This window comes from Gadus macrocephalus, chromosome 6 (genome assembly GCF_031168955.1).
Source record: "Gadus macrocephalus chromosome 6, ASM3116895v1".
NCBI lineage: Eukaryota > Metazoa > Chordata > Actinopteri > Gadiformes > Gadidae > Gadus > Gadus macrocephalus.
In genome coordinates, this window is record NC_082387.1 from 23,878,527 (window position 1) to 23,901,389 (window position 22,863).

The 22,863-nt window shown below is 44.5% G+C and overlaps 1 protein-coding gene across 1 annotated transcript in view; it reads left to right on the forward strand.

The window, feature by feature from the left end:
- The window catches only part of ulk4 (unc-51 like kinase 4), a 44,582-nt gene that overhangs the window by 2,302 nt on the left and 19,417 nt on the right, over positions 1 to 22,863 (forward strand). The window contains 15 exon segments of the mRNA XM_060055177.1: positions 89 to 263; positions 500 to 601; positions 896 to 979; positions 1,165 to 1,243; positions 1,335 to 1,493; positions 2,645 to 2,796; positions 3,471 to 3,537; positions 4,000 to 4,066; positions 4,787 to 4,888; positions 5,102 to 5,162; positions 5,670 to 5,944; positions 6,664 to 6,710; positions 7,415 to 7,493; positions 13,769 to 13,876; positions 19,349 to 19,474. Coding sequence (XP_059911160.1) covers positions 89 to 263; positions 500 to 601; positions 896 to 979; positions 1,165 to 1,243; positions 1,335 to 1,493; positions 2,645 to 2,796; positions 3,471 to 3,537; positions 4,000 to 4,066; positions 4,787 to 4,888; positions 5,102 to 5,162; positions 5,670 to 5,944; positions 6,664 to 6,710; positions 7,415 to 7,493; positions 13,769 to 13,876; positions 19,349 to 19,474 — 1,683 coding nt within the window.

A 22,863-nucleotide genomic window follows, 5' to 3' on the forward strand; every position in this document is an offset into this window, starting at 1 on the left:
CGCTTTCCCAGCTGTGCACAAATGTAGGGCAGACAAAAGAAAAGTATAAATACCAAGTGTCGACGTGGTGTCTGTGGCTGCTCCTCAGGTCTTGCTGGACGGGGAGGGCGTGCTGAAGCTCAGTAACTTCTGTCTGTCCAGGGCGGCGGGAGAGACCCTGGAGGAGTTCTTCACAATGCTGTGCCTCTCGGGCCAGGCAGGAGGGGAGGGTGGAGGGCGAGACCAGGAGGTCTCTGAGAGCGGCCTCAGGAAGAGGATACAAGGTCCCCCCCCGACTCAATGGGTTTTGAGACGATGTCATGTACTGCTGATTGTCAGCTCGTCGAATGGAGAGAAAACAAAACATAAAGAGAAGCACACATTTAGTTTTAGTTTAAACATTGATCGAAATGCTGACGTGTGTGTGTGTGTGTGTGTGTGTGTGTGTGTGTGTGTGTGTGTGTGTGTGTGTGTGTGTGTGTGTGCGTGTGCGTGTGCGTGTGTGTGTGTGTGCACACAGGTTCTCCAGTCTACAGTGCCCCAGAGGTCTTGCAGGGAGCCAATACCAGTCCCAGCTCTGATCTGTGGGCATTGGGTTGCATGCTCTACCACATGTACTCAGGTAACACACACACACACACACACACACACACACACACACACACACACACACACACACACACACACACACACACACACACACACACACACACACACACACTTACACATACACATACACAGAAAATCAGTATAGTAAATGAATAACAAATGGTCTAAAATATACAACAGATATATTAAACTGGATTGCTATATGTGCTATATTGAACAGCGCTGTCCTGTTGTTCTTAGGCCGTACCCCTGTGTGAATGCTTAGTTGTGCTGTACCATTCTAAACCAAAGCAATTCCATCTTACAGGAAAGCCTCCGTTCTATTCTGAAAACTACACTGAAATGGTGAAAATGATCACGCACCAGGAGCCTGCACCCCTCAGACAAACAGGTACACAAGTACACACACACACACACGCACACGCGCGCACGCACACACACAGACAAACTGCTTAGGGTAGTCGAACATGACAATGAATCACACACATACATACCTTCACCATAAACATTTAAAAGGTTGAAACACCTCAAAATATGTTTATTATAAGTGTCTTATTTCTTTGTATCTTTTTGTAGTCGAAGAGTCTGAATCAAGTCCCAGTGTTGAGTTCAAGAGCCTTCTGAAAGGCCTGCTTAACAAAAACGCCAACAAGAGGTCGGTTTCCCCAAATAATACACTCTTCACATTTATCTATTCATGAATTGTGTAATTTATTCTCTCTATTGTGATTGGTTTGTGTCTTCAGAATGGATTGGCCAGAGCTGCTGGACCACCCTTTCTGGGCCCAAGTGAAGGAGGAGGAGGAGGAGGAGGAGGAGGAAGAGGAGGGATGGTCTGAAGATGAAGAGGAAAGGGATGAGGGAGAAGGCGATGGTCCTGATGGAGATGACGCCATCAGTTCAAGGTTTGTTGTCGCATTGTGGATTGATATTATAAGATACAGATTACAATTTTACACAGAGTATGAAAAAGCTTTTCACCTTTTTTTTTTAAACCGATTATAGGGTCCATTCAAAGATGCTAGCTTTCTACATTTCAAAATCACAACACTAACACTGACACTTCAGCCAAGGCATGCAGCTGCCTTGGGTAAATAAGGACTGTACTTACGATGACAAAAGTATGGACCAGAACAAGCACCCCTGAGGAGACAGTCAGAGCTGGGGAATGTCCCAGCAGTTAAATTTCAAGTGATGTTTGTGCACATAAGGCATGCTCTACACATAAAACATGTTTGCTTTGGCCGCTATTCAAAGGAGAGGAAAGGCCTATACGCAATGTAGGAAACCGAACAGGCTGCAGCCACAAACAAAGCCACCACGTTCAAGAGATTACGTTTTAGGGTTTACTTTATTTTTGTAAACATTTTGCTGGGTTCTGATACAAAGCATCTGCTTGAAATGCTTGTGCCTCTAACATCTGTACAAGTAAAACAGTGTGGTGTATATGTAAGACCAGAGGCAGGCTTCTCTGATACAAATCCCTGTCATGAAAGACAAAAATTCACAGACAAAGCTCCATTTGACTCCCCCCCCCCCACCCCGAATTCAAAAACAGTGTTAAATGCCTCGCGAGTGAAACTCACTACAATGGAGGAAGATAAGGGCCCTGTTTTGCCCCTGGGCCGCCCACAGGAGTGAATGAGATGGGGTTTTCATGTTTGTCATCAATTGATCAATTAATCTTCAACCCTTTACAATGAGGGTGCATAAATTAAACACTAATTTGCATAAGTAAGTGCAGAAATACACATTCAATGACGGACACAAAGAAACACATACACAGTTGAATAAGGGTCTAGTTAACTAATGCTGTAAATGTTAACTAATGGTGTTCAAGGTAATGTGGGTAATGGTGTTCATGTTAACTAAGGTCTTAATTTATGCATTATTTAATTGGGTTGTGGTTACCCACTATCCCTTACCCTAACCTGCTACGCTGATGCTATACAATAATGCTTATTACTGCATTATTCTATATTATTATGCATTATTATTAAGTATTGTTAAACATTGTACCCTCATTATAAAGTCTTACCGACGCGTCATCCAATAGGTCCAACCCAAACCAAAGGCTCTCAGACCGAACGCTGGGCAGCGGGTGCGCTGGCCCGTCCTCCACCCAGACACCAGACCACAGCCTGGGGCAGGACCCCGTGAGACGGAGGGCGTCCCACCCCCTGGGCCCCAGCCGGTCCTTCTCCCTGGGTAATGTAGTTCTTTATCAAAAGGCCTGGGATGGAAGCTTCAATTAGTCCTTCCTGATTTGATTTAGCTGATGGCTGGTTTAATCCGTCGTTGCAGATGCGTTCACGCGTACAGTGCACACCTGGGAGGTTCAAGACATAGTCATTTAACTGTCAAATATTTGTTTTAATTTAAATTTTTGTTTTATTCCCAAATTGTCGTGTCTGTGTGTGTGTGTGTGTGCTTGTGTCCGCCCCAAACAAACGCACACACACAAACATATTTACACACACTATCAAACACGCACACTCATATGTATGCACGAATGAACACATGGTCTTTACTTTTTTATGTTAATCACTCACGCTGAGAGTTCCTTTTTGCACACAGGGCTTTGCTGTGCAAAGTAAACAGAACATGCTTTGAATGGAAACACATCTTTTCCTTTCTTTATTTTATCCACACCATTCAATCCTTTTTTTCAAGTTTTTCTTTCGCTCTCACATTCATTGGGTATACAATATCCAGCTCATTCAATGGATTAAATAGACGAACAATCTCTATGTTATCCAAGTTGCAGGCTCCTAACTTTGCCATTTTTTTTTACCAGTACTGATTTCACACTCAGTGCCCTTTGTTTGGCCGGAAATGCAAAGGCAATGATATACTTTGAACTTTTTCATTCTTTTCTTCAGATAATGTTTCAGATCTAAGACCGAAGAGCGCAGATAACGATAACTCTGAGGCAATGTTCCTGCTAAGGTAAATCAAGTTACCTTTGCTTTCAGACTCTATCACCGAGCTAGCTGGAGGCATACTCAGTCATATTTTATAAGGTAAATCAATTGATCTATGGATCAAAATCCGTCTCGATCTTAGAAAGCATACAGTTATTCGCAAGAGCATCTAACAATATTATTATCTTCAAAATAACACATAGTCCAAACAATGTCTTCTTTTAAATGTAATCACATTTTATGAATCAAAGACAATCAATTACACAGCTCATTCATTGTATGCATAACAAAGAGACAAAAGCACTACCATTACATGAGAAACGTCACTGAAATATCTAAACTATTTTACAGTAGTCTATCTGTAGATGGCAGCAGAGAGTCACACATGTGGTCCAGGGTCTGTGCAGTGACGACTGAACCCCAGATCTGCTGTCGATACTCATTTCACTAACGGTTAATCGGTTAATCCCCCCCAACCCACCCACAGCAGCCGTGCGACCCCAAGAAGAGGCTGCAGTATTCCGGACCCCCACTCCCAGCTGCCTGCATCCAAGGTTACACACACTCCACTGAGTACCATTTCTGAGTCCCCGTCAGTTGACCAATCACCAGTCGGTATGGGTATACGACGCTGATAGGAAAGTTATTGTATATGATAAAAAAGTGTAAATCTCTCTCTGAGTTTACAGTGGTTGCGACTCGGATTAAATTAAAAACACTGTTCTCTAACACCCCCTTCGTCCCTAAAGAATGCTTTTGTACAAATAAATAAAAAGTATGAATGTGACTTGACGACTTTTATTGACTCAGTGTGAGTGGAATAAAGACAATTCAAACAACAAGCCAAGCCCGCCCTACACATATAAGTACAGATTTCCATATATTAATAAATCATTCTAATATAATTACATTCTTATATTTTCCTTGAACCATATTAAAGTTATGATATGAGACAATCTGCACACTAGCGAGAAGCAATGGGCAAAGAATACCACAGGGTTAAGGTGTAACATGAAAATCCCCAAAGACAGAATAACTTTATGTAGATTCAACATGATTAGATTATATGATATACTATACTATATACAATTACTGGGATAATGATGGTTGAAATGATTGTAGTCCGCAGTGTTTTGTTGCTGTTCTTCCAATGCTGCTCTCTGCTGATGGTAAACCTGGTTTCAGGTGTGTCCTATACCCTGTGTTGATTAACATGATAATAATCAATAATAATTAACCTGATGTTCGATCCATTCTCACCATGCCGTCATAAGGCCCATGAGAGCGTCCCTGGCAGCGACACTACGTCCTGTGTGGAAGCCCTGCTGTACACCGACGCGGACATGACCGTCGCCGCGGTGATCGACAACCCCAAGGTACACACACACACACACACACACACCCGCACAGCCACACATTAACATCGCACACTACTGTTCACTACTGTTATTGCTTCCTATACATTATTGTTCGTATTGATACAGTATGGGGATAACTAGATGTGTCTTTTAAAAATAGAAATATCTAGTAAAATAATTTGGTTGAAGAGGTGCGGGAATTAATTGTCTTGGTGTATTTTTCCTGACCAGATTCTGCACAGCCCGGCCGTACGGTTTGACCCAAAGACTCTGTGTGTGCCAGCGTATTCAGGTACTCTCTGACATCCAAGACGGTGTCATACGTCGTGGATGCACGTTGCAGCTGATTCTCGATAATGGGATGTTTGTTAACGTGTCATTTATTGTGTAAACGATAGGCTAGGATTGTAGTTATAGTGTAAATCACACCTCACATTACATTATTGCACATTATTGGATATGTATTGTAATAATTATAATTAGGGATGACATTTATATAGCACATTTCTTGGACTCTATGCGCTAGAAACAACAAGTTGTAAAAGCAAAAGCAAGAAAACAACAACGTTAAATAATCGTAGGGCCTTATAGGCTAATTTAAAGAAGTGTGTTTTCAGTAGGCCTTTAAAAGTTTTGCTGTGTGAGTATTAAACCACATTCCCTAGGAAGTGAACACACTTTTACTGCCAGTTAAAGCAGGGATGACATAAACATGATATTAAACTGTATTCTTTATTGTAGAGAATAACGTTTCTGCACACACACACACACACGCACACGCACACGCACACGCACACAGTGGACAAGCTCCGATCCCTGAGCGACGAGGAGTGGGACGTCTTCCTCCTGCAGCTCTGCTCCTCCCTGGAGGGAACGGCCGCGCCTCCTCCTCCTCCTCCTCCTCCTCCTCCTCCGGCCTCCTCTTCCTCCTACAGCGCTCCCCCTCCCCCTCCTCCTCCTCCTCCTCCTCCGGCCGCTGCGGCAGTCCGCTCCAGAGTCAACCTGCTGGGCTACCTGTGTGGCGCCGCAGTCGCCCGTGGAGACGTAGCCACCCGGCTCATCAACTCCCCCCTGGTAGGAGTTCAACCCACGCACACACGCGCCGGCACAAAGACGCACGCACACGCGCACAGACGATATAGCGCAAGACACGTTAGTAATGTCTACAAGAAGATTATAAGTTGAACTCTGAGGCTGCTGAAAATGATGCTTATTATATACTTTTTTATTTTTATTATTATTATTTATTTTTTATTCTTTTTTACATATTTATGTAGAATATTTAGGTGATAACATGATGGTCACTGGTCATGGCTTCAGTTTATCTTTCCCTCCATCCCCCCCCCCCTTTTTTTTAATGCACATCCAAGTGCCTGATTGAGTTATCAGACCAGCCCTGTCCTCACAAATAGAGAACCAGGCACAAATCTAATACTGCGGTTATCTGCAGTAAACCAAACCAATAAACCAAGCCTGGAAAAGGACAACACTTTTTTTTTTTTCAACACTGATTATTTTTTATTCTATATTTGTATTCACGTCCCTCCATTCATGTTCATTGCTATTACTGAATCACTTAAGTCTGGGACAAAGCTTTGATCCATGGCCTCCTCAGCCACCGACTGTTTGTTTGAAGAGAACTCGGCCCTTCCCTCCGACTCCACTGCCCCTTGTTCCTCCCGTCCGTCCTGGCCGATTGTAGCTCTGCGTCCGCGGCTCCACTTTGTCCACACAGTGAACCGAGCGCGTTGTCTGTGTCTTCCTCCTCTCCTCTCTTGATTGCCTCTCTGCAGCTGGCCGTGTTGACTCATCAGCTGCAGCAGGCCCCTTCCTGGGATGTGTGAGTATCCACTCTTGACCGGACGCGACCGGGCAACAGGGTCCCTGCAGCCTAACAACTAACAGGGCTGCAAAATACATTGAACTGTTCTAACTCAACTTCCTGTTCTACCTTCACCACTGCTGTGTGGGATTTTACAGAACAAAACATTGCTGATCCGTTTTGCAAAGGCTGTATACAATTGGTGGAAAAAAAATTATTCGACATGAAGTATTTGTCATCTTTTCTGTTATATATATATATATATATATATATATGTATATGTTTCTGTTGGTTCCTGACATCTGTGATTTTGCATATGAAATAGATGGCTCGAGGCTAAAGGTGATCTGGTTAAACTTTCAATATTTTGACTTTTTATACGGCATGTACTCAACTGCAAGCGTTCCGTATGCTAATGAGGAGAAAGCCATAAATACAGCTCTAAATATGGATCTTAATATGGAAGAAGTTGCCTGGGTTTTTCTCTCTAGCCTCACTGGCAGATGGCCGCGCTTGCTCCCAAACAGTGAACACATTGTGCTTTGAGTCTGAGCACAATGTGTTCAAAAGCCTTTGACGCACACATTGTATGACTTTGTAAACAGCCAGAGACACAACCTGCGTTGGTATTACACGGGGCTGCCTCGAAGAGGGTGTAGAGAGTCTGGCACTGCCTAGTGCAACATGTGACACGTGTTAACGTACGTGTGTTCATTTCAAAGGAGAAGCAAGGTGCTCAGAGTCATCGGCCTGTTGGCTCAGCATTGCACCATCCTCAGTGAGGAAACGCCCACCTCTGAGGTTAGTATCACACACAAACCCACACACACACAGACAAGCACAAACATACATGATTGCAAATACACACGCACACACATTCACACACACACACACTTTCACACTCACGCACATCAGCATACGTTCACACACGCACACACACACACACACACACACACACACACACACACACACACACACACACACACACACACACACACACACACACACACACACACACACACACACACACACACACACACACACACACACGCTTGCCCACATGCACGCAAACACACACACAATACACACACACGCATACTCACCCAAACACACACCAAAAAGTCGTTTATTTGAGCATAACTTTCTACATTTTGACCATGCAAAAATTTCATTTTTCATTCCTTTATATAATAATCGCTTCTTTTTTTAATCAATTTAAAAACCACGTCCTAATTTACTCTTGAGTTTGTGTGCAAACTGAAATTTCAGCTCCTACTGTTACTGAGCTTCACCAACAGAGGGCAGTACATATCTGCCCCTGCTACCCGCTCTCCTAGCTTGCAAATAACAGTACAACACCTTAAGTATAACAGCATATATATACATATTTATTCATTCATATATGTCTCATAAAATAATATATATGATTTATCTATGTATGCTGTTGTGTATGAAATGGAAATGATCAGACTCGTCAATAAGGTGCAGTACCAAGTATTGCAGGCAAACGCCCTCACATACACATCTGCCTGTATGCAGCTTAACTTGCTAGATGTTGTATGTTACACCGGAAAAGACATTGCATAACCTTCTGCTTAATGACCGAAGTACACAGAGACTCTCACCACCTATTCATTTAACCTTATGAAAAAATCTTCAATTCATGAATTGTCTTCAGTTATATGAAGCATTATATTAAGATAAGAGTCATAGTTCCATACATACTTCTGCTGCATTAATTCAATTCCATAAAAAGATATGGCCGACATCATAAAATGGGGTGTGAACATTATTATATTAAATTAAATTATACTTCAATGACATGAACCTCAGTTAGTTTTGTTGATGGCCAAATATGAATGAATCAACAGATGCATGACGTATGTTGATAAAGTATAACTGTGTAGTACATGCTGTGTTTATCATGACAATACGTGATCCTGCCGACGAAATCAATATGACCAGTATTACATTGACACACACACACACACACACACACACACACACACACACACACACACACACACACACACACACACACACACACACACACACACACACACACACACACACACACACACACACACACACACACACACACACACACACACCACACAGATATATTGTGTACATGAGCCATGCTGTGGTAATTCAGTAGGAAAAAAAATCATGTTTGCACAGAGGTGAAGAGACTCTTGTCCTGCCTTTGATCCTTTCTTCCCTGAATAAGACTAATACTGCCCCCCCCTCTCTCTCTCTCTCTCTCTCTCTCTCTCTCTCTCTCTCTCTCTCTCTCTCTCTCTCTCTCTCTCTCTCGCTCTCTCCTTCCCTCTGTCCCTCCGTCTCTTATTCTCTCTCTCTCTCTCTCTCTCTCTCTCTCTCTCTCTCTCTCTCTCTCTCCCTCTCTCTTGCTGTTATTTGTGCCTCTCCATCGCTCTGCCTCTCTCTCCCATATCGTCCTATTCCACACATTTCAACTTCAGCTTGCTCTGATCCCACACTTTTCCCCTACCCCTCTCGTTTCTTTTTGTTGTATCTTTTTTATTGAGCTCTATCCAGTCTTTCTACACTTGTCTTCACCGGTGTCCTGCCGCAGAGTCGTCACGGCGATTTACAAAATGGCGACCGCCGCGGAGATGTGTTTCCTTTTTTTTTTTTTTTTTCTCCTTGTGCACCCGTTGTTTAAGACAAATGGCGGAACGTTTTCCTGCCGCTAACCCAACCCGCACCCCACTGCTAGCTCAGTGGGACAAATTCTAAAGGAGGTGTGTGTCTTAGCATGTGCGGGTGTGCGTGTGCGTGCATGTGAGTGTGTGTGTGTGTCTGTGTGTGTGTGTGTGTGTGTGTCTGTGAGTGTGTGTGGTTGTGTGTGTGTGTGTATGTGTGCCTGTGTCTGTGTTTGCCTGTGTCTGTGTTTGCCTGTGTGTGTGTGTGTGTGTGTCTGTGTGTGTGTGTGTGTGTGTGGTTGTGTGTGTGTGTGTGTACGTGTGCCTGTGTCTGTGTTTGCCTGTGTCTGTGTTTGCCTGTGTCTGTGTTTGCCTGTGTGTGTGTGTGTGTGTGTGTGTGTGTGTGTGTCCTGGGAAAGGCTCAGCAGGGGTTCAATGGGATGGCTATGTGTTTCTTCAGTGTGCACACAAACGTTTGCACCATTTCTGTGTCTTTTGTCACTGGGCACGTAGCTACCCTTGTATGTTTGTCAGAAAGTATCTGTGTGTGCGTGAGTGTGTATGTGTTTGTAGCATAAAAGGTTTGTGCGTATGTGCTCGCGTGTCAATGTGTGTATATTGGAAATGATGTGTTGGGTTTCAGTAAGATTGAGTGCCTGTTTATATGTCTGATTGAGAGAGAGAGAGTGTGTGTGTGTGTGTGTGTGTGTGTGTGTGTGTGTGTGTGTGTGTGTGTGTGTGTGTGTGTGTGTGTGTGTGTGTGTGTGTGTGTGTGTGTGTGTGTGTGGTTTCTCAGCGGGGGTTCTCCCTCTGCAGTCCTGCTGATTGGAGTGTCAGGGCTGGGTTTTGTTACCATAGCAACAACTCTTGGCTTTGATCAACCCCCCTTCTTATATATATATATATATATATATATATATATATATATATATATATATATGTACATATATATATATCACTCTCTCTCTCCTTCGCTCTTTTTCTGTATATATGTTGGAGTTTTGTCTGTCTGTCTGTCTGTCTGTCTGTCTGTCTGTCTGTCTGTCTGTCTGTCTGTCTGTCTGTCTGTCTGTCTGTCTGTCTGTCTGTCTGTCTGTCTGTCTGTCTGTCTGTCTGTCTGTCTGTCTGTCTGTCTGTCTGTCTGTCTGTCTGTCTGTCCGCCCGCTGTCTTCCTTCCTGCCAGCGTTCCTAGCGTGGTCCAGGCCCGTCTCTGTGTTCCCAGGGGTACCATTGATCGGCGGCGTGTCTGTCCCCGGCTCCACGGGGGCCGATCCACCTGGGAGCCCCCCTTCACACGACCGCGGCGCATCGATTCCCACCGGCGTCTCATTGTTGATAAGGTCGCCCGGGTCACACCTTTCTGACACCACTTCATGTCGGCAACCCCCACCGCCACAACGGCCTGGTGGATGTGTCTGCGGGTGAATGCCGGGGCGCCCCCACCGAGGCCGCGCCCCTCAGAGCGGGCTGCGTGTTGTGTTCACGGGCGGCTGCTAGGACTGTCAGATAGAGACAAGGCGGCAGGTTTGGAATAGGAATGAGAGGTCTGATGTGCTCCGTCACTCAACGGTTTGTTACTTGGCTTATTAAAAAGCCAAGTAACAGTGACAGGGATTCTCCAGTCTGGTCAAGGCTATAAGTACACTAAAGTATAATCATATAATAGTTTTGTAAGATCATGTAATACAAAATAATATTCATAATGCAGTCTGAAGGCTACAGAGTTTCTCAGGTGTTTACATGTTAATTATACTAATTAAAATGACATCAAAACGCTGTGGCTTTATTCTGATCAGTCACCCAGAGGTGGGCGTGGTCTGCCAATGGATGGGCGTGGTCTGCCAAGAGGTGGGCGTGGTCTGTCACTAGGATGGGCGTGGTCTGCCAAACGATGGGCGTGGTCTGTCGATAAATGGGCGGGGTTTGCCAATTAGGGAGGGGCAATCTGCAGCAGGCCACGCGGACCACTGCGCGCCCGGACCTCCACTGGAGGGCAGTAGGACGGAGCTGCGGCCCCACGGCGGACCTCATCGCAGAGGTCAGCTCTCCGCTGGAGCCCGCCCGGCTGCCGCTGTGTGGCCGTGCGGGGGTCTCTTTAGATTTCGGTGTCCTCCATCCAAACATCCAACCAGTTGGGCACAATATGCTTCGTCTCTTGGGCCTCGGTGTGTGTGTGTGTGTGTGTGTGTGTTTGTGTGTGTGTGTGTTTTTGTGTGTGTGTTTTTTAACACTGTAATGTGAAGAGATACAGAAGGACGCATTAACACATCCTTGAAACATAGGCTGCACATGTCCTTACGTATTAATCATTCATATTCATATTATTAATCACAGGACGAAGGCAAGTGCCTCATACTTTGTTGTTATTGTGGTTTATCATTGCTCATATTGAAACTCATTATTTCTAATCTTTTCAAAATCTCAACTCTCAAGCTAGTGCTTCTCGCTAGGGGTAGAGAGTTAGCACACTGACGTATATAGTACCAGAGACTAGTCTTTCTCTGGCTCCCCGGGTGTCTGATATTACACACCATATGAATTGGGATGAGATGAGAACAATTGAGCTATTTAAAACAATTAGCATTCAACACGTTCAATGCTTTGTTCTTTTTAATTGGAAAAGCCCTTATAAAGACTGGGTAATTTTAATTATTTCAATTAATTTGCATTATGGAGCCACTGTCTGGTTTCTGTTTTGGTGATGAAAATGTTGCCCATATAAAAGTTTGAAAACATCCCCTATAATAACCCCTCTATTAAAAACGACACCCGACAAATAACAATATTTTGCACCAGATGAATACATTTCTCATGGAGACGGTGTTGTGTCAGGGAAAGGAAGAAGCACTGTTTCACTTACAAATTTAGGAACTGGCTGTTCCCAAATTCCTGCAACAACGTGTATTTAAAGTCCAACAAATACGTAAGAGCAACACACAGGAAGAGACAACGAGTGGGTGAGGAAAAAGGTATTAAGGTGGGGGGAGAAAAAAAGGTGATTAGGAAGACGAGAGGGAAGAATAAACCAGGGAAGAAGTGGGGAAAAAAATTAGAGTGAAGTGAAACACACAGAAAGACTAGAGAGGAGAGAATAGAGCGAGACACAGACTGGGGGAAGAGTTTGGCAGTAAGTAACCTCAGATCATGCAAAGTGGAAACAGGCAGAAGCACTAACAGTCTTTCGATAGGCGAGAGAGTGTGTGTGTGTGTGTGTGTGTGTGTGTGTGTGTGTGGGGGGGGGGGGGGGGGGGATCAAACCTACCCTTGCATTGGTTGCCGGGCAACCATATCTGTATGAGGGCCCCAAACCAGCCATGGAAGGGCGGGAAAATGTAAATTGCGTGCGTGTCTGAATACCTTGTGTGTCTGTTAGGATTTCAGGTGTCAGGTATTCGTTTCATTTCATTCAATCTCTTTCCTGCTGGCCATCCGTGATCTGTTCTCTTCTCTATTCATTTATTTTAACCCATAAACACTCGCTCCAACCTACCCGTTGTTTTATAACATACTGGCAATAACACTGCTACATATAAATATACTTAGAAATAATCAAACTAGTTATGTTCAAAGCTAGGGTAGGCAATTTGGAGAAACAAGCCAGATCTGCCAAAAAAATCTAAATGTATCACTTCCGGCCTCCCACTAAAGCCAGTCCCCCAAAACACACGCTTAGCTCGCTATCTTTAGCAATGGGTCTGCCTAACCTTGTTGATGAAATAGGCTGTCCAATATTTTCATTCGGGCCAAATGACATGATGGACAGGCTTATTACAGGCCTGGGACTTCCAAAGATACCATATTTATTTTTTTATTTTGTCAGAGCATTGGATACATTTATCGCTTTCGGGATGAGAATTTCGATTCGACAAATCAGATAAAAAAATGCTAATAAAATAAATTGCCTGCCTTAGCTTTAATGACTGATCTGATAAAAAATGCTAATAAAATAACCCCCTCCCCAGTCACTAATGACTTGAATTAATGATCGGAACTGCATTTTGGTGTGACAGGGAAATATTCACCTGAATAATCTTTCTTGAACATTAAAAAGAGGAAAAGTATTATAATATCATCCAATTCCTCCTCACCATTGCATACATTTCAAAAACCGAAAATGTATCACTATCATGTTTATCGTTTTAATTCGTTAACCTGTCCTTTCCCCTTAGGTAATGTGATTGATTTAAGTAGATGGAAAACAATATACATTAACGACAATATTAATAATAATAAATTACACAAAGAAAAATACACTGTTTTTTTGGGGCAAATTGGCATCAGTAAGTGTGTTGTTAAATCATCCGTCCTTTCAATTCCGCTTATTATATATTTACCCTCAACTGACTAATCACCTGACCACAAAAAAGAACCAACCTAATGATACTTTCTTGCTTTCAACCTACTGTTTAGGTGGTGTGTGCAATAACAGACCTCCTTAGAGACAACCTGAGGAACAACAAAGCAAAGCAGTGCCTGTTGCCACCACTAGGGGAGCTCCTCTATCGCATTGCATCCCAGGTAGGTATTATGAGCAAACACTGGAAGAAGGGTCTTCCACTAGCTCGGAATGCTTTGTAGGATATTAGCTATGTTTTCTTTATACACAAATGTCCAAATTATTTAAACCAATTTTATTTTATTAGATACCCCTTTAATGATCGTAAGTGGTCCAAGGCAAGCACAAGTATACGCATCTCAAGTGCAGTCCGCTACCCTGAAGCACTGGTCCAGCATGACAGGACTACGTTAATAAAGACAAAGACAAAAGGGCTTCTTAACGACCAATAAAATGCTCTTCAGGCGGCTGCAAATCAGATTTGAGAAACCATTAGCTTGTACAATTGACAATGAAACATAATATAGCTGTGGCTCGGGGTACCCGTTGAAAAGATAAGTGTTTGTTGGCGCTGTGTTAACGTTGCCAGCACAGCAAGACTCAGGCAATAAACAACAATAGTAAGTTGTGTGCCACGATCCGGGGGGTTGAGCTCTGACACGCAAAGGGAAAACGCCTTAAAGAAGAAACAACGCTGTGTTCGATATACAACTGGGGCTATATTATAGTTGAGCTAGCCCGGATTTGATGATATGCCAGGGAAACCCAGGGAATGGGGATGGAGAAGACTTTATCGTCGCCCCACGAAGGAACGGGTGTGCTTCGAATGTGTACTGAGAGAGAGGGCGGGAAGTTCAAGCGCGCTTCAGACTCAGAGGGAGCCATGTTTGTTTGAATTGATTGGGTGTAGTGGCAGGGGGGCAAGGGAGAGGGAGGGACTTATGAGAGGGATATCCATTTTTTGCTCCATGTTTTGGATATTGCTTTGTCAAAATCTTTGACCAATTCAAAATCGCATTTATTCTCCTCGTCTTTGTTGTTGTTCTTCTTGTCGTGGTCTTGTTCTTGCCGCTCCGGGGAATGGGAACTTACCTACACGGCTCATAATAAGTGGAAGACCGGTGTTAGTGTTTTTTTGGTAGACCTGAAAAATGTCAAAGATCATGACCTTCTTTCAGCCTTTTTGCTGTGGATTTGATGTGAATCTAAAAGTCAATCAGAGTATAATAATACAAGGGGCACAACAGCGCTTGCCATATTTCTATCATTTACTTTTTTGGTTGTTCCTTTTAGTTAGAGGTTTACACTAGAGACCAGATGAAATGAGTTTTGTTGTTAGATGCTGTTAGAGATATAAAACAGCGTGAGGGTACCCGGACAGAGAGGGTTCAACAGCTAAGCCCCGGACGCAGCGAGCCAAGAACAGAAGCTCCACTGCATCACACCTATTTCAGTCTGGACTGTACCTGGGTGCACTCTGCTCCAGATGTTGACGATGTCTCCAGGCGGTAACTGAGAAGCTTGCTGCCTCCGTATGCCCCTGAGCCAGACAGGGAGTTGTTCTTACTGAGCACAACTCACTTTTGCCTCAACATAGCACGTTCAACTTTAATGAAGTCATCATTAGGAAGAATCCTGCTTGTCTTGCACAACAACAACAAGTAACACATTGACAATTATTTTTCTGGCTTTCTTTTTTGGGGTTTTTGATTATTGACGATGAAGCTGTGCTTGAGTTGCGATGTGCAGCTATTTCTGCTGTTTGTGTGAAATATGTATGAAATAAATCCATAACAGTTATTTATATTCTAAGACGGTTCGTATCATACTGTCATATGGATGTGCGCGGAATGCGTGGGCCAAAGTTGCGTGATGGCATGAAAGATATATGTCAACATTTACTGTAAAAATTCTCTGAACCCCTGCATCAATATGATATGCTAGTTTTGCTGTGCCACATTGCTACTCGCGCTACCAACTTTAAATAGATAAAGGTGTAGAAAATACTGAGTGAAACTAAACTCACACGACCTCCAAAGAAAGTATAGGAAGAGCTGATATAATTAGTGACTGCCCAATATTGAATTGACAAGGTCATTTAATTAAAATCACTTTCTTATTTAGGTGAGTGATTGATGACCTTAAAGGAATCGATCGCTCATTCTGATTGTGGTTGCAAAACACATATTTTCAAGGTTTTTTAAAAGGGCTATTTTCATTCATTCTCAATCACATAATTTAAAAAAATAATGGCTATGTCTGAGTCTGATTATTGTGGTTTGTGCACAATAATTAGTAAGGCTTGCCATTATTGATCTCTGTTTGCTAAATCCTTTTTCACTTTACTCCACTACCACAAGGTCAGTTTTGCCCAAGGGCATAGTGGCAGGTTGAATGCCCGCAGGATATAATCCAGGAGGATGTAAAAACACTTTGAATCAAATATCAAAAAGATGTCCTTACCTCATTTTTTTCTAGAAATATAACATGTTATTATACATACAACACTATTGGGTTGAATGTTATGTGGAATGTTACTGACGTTTGATCCTGAAGGTTGGGAGTTACATTTGTTTGTCAATTACTTGTAAAGGGTTTTTAAGTTGAGATGCAGTTTTACATACATTTGTGCTTCGTCATTTTCTCTTAAGACCAATTCAATCGACATTGAACTTCTTTTTAATTAAAAGTCTGCCACAGTCCACCCATTGATTTGGTCATCCCTAGGATGCTGGGTTCTCTCTCTTGCTAAAACATACCGATCCTGAAACTGAAAATGTGTGCTTCTTCCTTGTCAGGAGCTTTGGATTCCCATAAACACAGAGATGCTCCTTTTCTTTATTTTGTTAGCAGGACCTTTCGTTGACACTAGTACTGTGTATATGTGGATCCACTCACTTTTTTGCCCTGTTATTTTCGGGAGTTGTTTCTGCTAAACGAATAAACTAGTAAATATGACGTGTTCCGTTGAAACCGGCGGTAGCCGTGCGAGGCTGCAGGCAGAGTCGGGGACAGGAATCCCTGCCTCCGGGCGATCTGGCCATTAGAGCTAATAGCAGGATTCTTTTAAAGTCTACCTGCAGAAACTACCTGGCCCCCATAGCCCTGCTGCCGGGCCCGAAGGACTGCAGCAGCAGTCAATGATAATGATTAGTGTTCATGCGGTTGCACAGAGCAGACGTGGGGGCCGATGTTGCTACAACACAGCAGTAATCCTTCCCTCTAATCTTCGCTTAACTTTTGATTGCAACAGCCCGTTGCTCATTAAGGCTATGATTATAGATTGGTTGAATACATATATCTGGCTTGAATCATTGTTTTCTCAGTCAACTGAAAAATAAATGTGCAACGGCGTTGGATTATGTTTTTAATTGGACGATTTAGATGTTTTGTTTGTTTTGTTTATTGCGAGTCTTTGCATGTCATAGGGAGTTAATGAAGTTTGTTTTTGTGTGTATACGTGTGTGTGTGTGTGTGTGTGTGTCTGTCTGTGTGTGTGTGTGCGTGCGTGCGTGCGTGTAAATGCATGCGTGCTGCTCCCTCAGTGACAGTTAAAAGAGGTAGTGATGGGTTTTGATTTTACGCTTGAATCTTTAAAATGTCTCAAGGTGAACTAGTCAATGATAATGATCAGCTGCACGCTCGCTCTCCCTCTCTCCCTCTCCCTCTCCCTCTCCCTCTCTCCCTCTCCCTCTCCCTCTCTCCCTCTCCCTCTCCCTCTCCCTCCCTCCCTCTCTCCCTCTCCCTCTCACCCTCCCTCTCCCTCTCCCTCTCTCTCTCTCTCTCCCTCTTCCTCTCTCCCTCTCCCTCTCCCTCTCCCTCTCCCTCTCTCCCTCTCCGTCTCCCTCTCTCTCTCTCTCTCTCTCTCCCTCTCTCTCTCTCTCTCTCTCCCTCTCTCCCTCTCTCCCTCTCCCTCTCCGTCTCCCTCTCCCTCCCCACTATTTTCAAAGCTAGATGTAACCCCAGCTGTGTGAGCATAAATCAGTAAATGAGCGCCGCTCCGCTATCTAGGTCAGAGCTCAGGCCCGGCTCCTGGTTGCCACTTCAACGGGATTGTTCGCCTAAATAATCCTGAAAGAGTATGTCGACAAAACGACTGCAGTCCCAACTTCTTTGACGCGCCAATTCCGAAGAAGCGGCTGCCGCTAGCCCTCTGCTCACTGTGGCCATTACACTACCTTACCCCCCCACACACACACACACACACACACACACACACACACACACACACACACACACACACACACACACACACACACACACACACACACACACACACACACACACACACACACACACACACACACAGCGTAAAAGACACCGGTCCGCAGCAGAATATACCTGCCCTGTCAGGTGGTTCTAGTGCAGCAGAAGCACTCGGTGTCCCCAAGTGAAAGATAAATAAATATATTGAAGACGGGAGAGAAATGCCTGTTTCACTCTTCTCTTGGCCTCCCCCAGCAAAAGTCAATGACAATGATTATCTGTCGCCCGTAGTGCACTTTTTCTCAAGGTTGTTTGTATCCTGGAGCGTGCTAGCTCAGTGGCTAGCACCTTCACTTGGAGGATTCTCTCTCCTCTCTCTCTCTCTCTCTCTCTCTCTCCTCTCTCTCTCTCTCTCTCTCTCTCTCTCTCTCTCTCTCTCTCTCTCTCTCTCTCTCTCTCTCTCTCTCTCTCTCTCTCTCTCTCTCTCTCTCTCTCTCTCTCTCTCGCTCTCTCTCTCACAACAAATCCCCTCACAGTAAGTCAAGTTTCAAAGTCGAAGGAAGGCAATACAATGGATTCTTGAATGTATCTGGCTAGCTTCACCAGACTATAATCCATCAGGGTGTATTGTTCATTCCAACACTGGTAATTGTGTTGCAACATGTGAAAATGTGTGACGACATTTACCTGAAACGCCGTTCATTTGCAATGACGAATATGAAACATAAAAAGTTAAAGACCAAGAACTGTTGTGAGCATATTGTACGCTTATCCAGACGTCAGGCCTTGCTCACTTCCTCCACTTTTTACCTGACCATTCACGGTTTCCTCTCTCTCTCTCTCTCTCTCTCTCTCTCTCTCTCTCTCTCTCTCTCTCTCTCTCTCTCTCCATTCCTAGTTGTCCTTCACTCTTCTCTAACTCTCCTTCACCCCCTCATTGAGGCTTGTCATCACCCACCACCCTCTCATCCTTTTGAGAAGTTACACCTTCGAGCCAGCATCTCCACAGACTTGGTGCATCTTAGACCTTGATAACATTAATACAAATAATAAACCATTAACATTTACGATAATAACAATGCGCTCCCTCTCTCTCTCCCTCTCTCTCCCCCTCTCTCTCTCTCTCTCTCTCTCCCCCTCTCTCTCTCTCTCTCTCTCTCTCTCTCTCTCTCTCTCTCTCTCTCTCTCTCCCCCTCTCTGCCTCTCTCTTTCTCGATGTCCCCCTGTGACCAAACACCCTCCCCCAACCCATCATCCCCCACTCACCCATACACACAAACACACACACACACACACACACTCAAAACACACAAACACAAACACAAACACAAACACGCCACCACCACCACCAACACCGCCGACACAACCACCTCTTCCCCCCTGCTCCCCTCCTGCCGTCCTTCCTCCCTCCTCCCCTCTCTCCGCGCGTCTCTGTGTCTCTCTATCAGCAGGAGCAGGAGAAGAGGAAGAGGAGGAAGAGGAAGAAGGAGAGGAGGAGAGGAGACTCCCCAGAGGCGGTGTGCTTCGTTCCTGCAGCCGCCTACTGCGGCTTAATGAGGAGCCTCAGGGAAGGGGTGAGCCTGTCTCCCGCGCGCACGTGTGCGCGTGTGCGTGTGTGTGTGTGTGTATGTGTGTGTGTGTGTATGTGTGTGTTTTTTTTCCTTTTCCTGCCTGCATATCTGTGACTGGGTCTGTGTCTTCTTCTTCGTGTGTGTGTGTGTGTGTGTGTGTGTGTGCATGCATGCACGCGTCTGACTGCATATCTCTGCCTCAGTCTGCGGCTCTCTCACCCTCTCTTTCACACCGTATATATATGTGTGTGTGTGTGTGTGTGTGTGTCTGTTTAGAGAGTTGTGTGTGTGTGGAGAGGGGGGGTGGGCGTCCCAGCTCTCGCAGTAATGATGGGGGAGATCTGTAGGGGCCTTAAGCGTTGCTCGCGATGCTGCGAGTCAAGGACATCCAGAGCAGTCGCATGCTCCCAACTCCTACACACACTCGCGCACACGCGCACTCACATGCCCGCACACACTGGGGCACATTCACCTGCATCAAACACAGCCTTGTAAGGCTCAGTAGCATGACCTCAGCAGCAATTAGCACCCTGTGGACACGCACACACACCGAACACACACAGACACACACACACACACACACCGAACACACACAGACACACACACACACACAGCGAACACACACACACACTGAAAACACAGACAGACACACACAAACAGACAGTGAACACACACAGACACACACACACACACACAGCGAACACACACAGACGCACAAACAGACAGTGAACACACACAGACACACAAACAGGTAGAGAGGGGCACTAGCATTGGTTTCTTTCTTTCTTTCTTTTTTTTTTTGACTTTTTCTGTTCCTGCTAATCAAACCCAAATTGACTCCTGAAATGGAGGAGTACAATTGGAATAACCGTCGGCCCACATAATGACAGCTACGTCTCGTTTAAAGGCTCCTCTTTTTGAATGTATACAATAAAATATGATAACATATATATAACATAATATATATAACATGACATATAGTTATATTTATAGTTATACAAACTGTGGCAATAGCAACATTGAGCCGAGGTAGATATGTTTGTTTGTTTCTACTTTTGCGGAAATTAGTGCAAAGTGATGTCACCCACCAAGTGGCATCGCCAGCCACCGCGATGGCAGCAGCGGTTCTGATTGGTGTTGCTGCTCAGAGTGCCAGAAGCCTGCAGTAAGCTGGCTCCGCAGGGAGATAAATGGGTGGCAGGCAGGGTGGAGGCAGTACAGTATTTACCGCCATGCCTCTGCCTAATGAATAAAGATGGAACACAGGTCGGCATACAGTTGTCAGCCGGTACCTACTGTTGCTCCCAAATCCCCCGGGACTGTTATTATTGTTGGGGCAAGACGGGTGTGTGCGTGCGTGTGCGTGTGCGTTTGGTGGCGGTAGTTTGTGTGTGTGTGTGTGCGTGCGTGCGTGCGTGAGTGTGTGCGTGTGTGCATGTCTGTGTGCGTTTGGTGGAGGTAGTTTGTGTGTGTGTGTGTGTGTGTGTGTGTGCATGTGTGTGTGCGTTTGGTGGAGGTAGTTTGTGTGTGTGTGTGTGTGCGTGGTTGTGAGTGTGTGTGTGTGTGTGTGCGTTAGGTGAAGATAGTGTGTGTGTGTGTGTGTGTGTGTGTACGTGCGTGTGTGTGTGGAGGCGGAGAAGAAGGTGAGCAGGTAGAGTTTGTGTGTGTGTGAGTGTGTTTGTCACAGTGTGTTGATGTGTGAGGGGGGTGTGTGCGTGTTTGTGTGTGGTGTGTGTGTGTGTGTGTGTGTGTGGAAGAAGATGAGGCAGTGTGTGCATGAGTTTGTGCATGTGTGTGTGTGTGTGTGCGTGCCTGTGTGCGTGTGTTTTGGGTGAGGGTGGGGTGATGGAGCTTAGAGAGAGAACAGACTCCTGGATTCAGAGGGAAGGGTTGACTTATTTATTATCATCGAGCTGTGTGTGTGTGTGAGTGTGTGTGTGTGTGTGTGTGTGTGGGGGTGTGTGTGTCACTCATAAAACAGTGCCTTGGGGACCTGACACTCCCCCACAGACCCAGCCCTGCCCCCCTCTCCCCCCCTTGCGACTCCCCCCTCCCTTCAGCCCTTAATCCCCCTGGCCTACTAGTTGAACTGCCCTCCCAGATGTCCGGTTGCTTTATATTATTAAGCCCTCAAATGCCTTTTATTAAATGAATACGAGAGGGGCTGTGTTCGCCCTCTTCCCACAATGCTGAAGGCCAGTCGGTGTTGTTACGAGTCAATTATAAGTGGCTATAAGTGTTAATTATATTGAGATTCTGTGTCATTTAAAGTTAGCTTCCTTCGAGTCGGTGTTAGTTAGCATTGTGTATTTGCAATTGTTTGTTCGCAGTAAATGAAAGGAGACAAAACCAGGAGTTTTCACTTTGATATATCAGACGTTTGGCGTTTTGCTTGAATTAATTTTGGGGTTGTTTTCGTTCACTGCAGTGTGTCGCAGTGTTCCGTGGTTCCCCCAGACCTTCTGAGACATGATGTCTCGATGCAAAAATAAGTTTCTGTTACATCAAAGCTCCATCAAACCTCTTAAATGTATTCACCTTATTCATCGCTGACCTCCACTACTCTTATACGAATATAAAATACCACCTCTTTTTATCACATTTTAAATGCCAATGTTATTTTCATGCCAACTGAGGCTTTTCAAACTCTCAAATTCTCACTCGAATGCTTCGGCGTAATATAAAGGAGCGCTAATTGGAGATACCTCTTCCTAATTAATAAATGATAATAATGGCTCACGTTCAAATGTATTCACTATTAAGTACCTTAACGTCGCTTTCAAGGGACCAGACAAAACATCTTTTGCAGTCATTATTTCTAATTCTTCCGTATAATTATATTAATATTTGGTTTTCATAGTCAGAAAACACAACAGACAATTCTATTATGTCCTGGTAGGAAACAGATTGCATTTTAGTGTAGTAAGCATATACCAACCAGCTCTCTACACTCTGGTCCATTCAGTTCAATGCCATCAACCCCTTTAACACGTCTCTTACTCATTAAATCAACGCCCACAGTGTACACATCAGCACGCATGTCATTAAAACGTTAATCAAAATGGTTTTGGTTTGGTTAATTTTAGCGCTGCTTTGAAATGGCGCTATGCGGTTGTGACCCTTCGTTGATGCTGCTCCTGCGTGGCTCAGCCGTCGTGCACGTAGCCGGCTGCTAATCCAAACACGCGTTATCAGTAAACGTTGAAGATTCACCACGTATCCAGGGCGTGATTGTGACGTTTCCCTCTCTGTTCTCCTCGGTAAAGCCGAGGAAAGAGGCCGACTTATCGGGCTACAGCTCGAATTCATTATTTTCTTCATTTTCTAAAACAAACAGCAGCGAGAACACGTTTTTCGAACGCGGTGCATGTGTTTTGTTACACAAACAATTT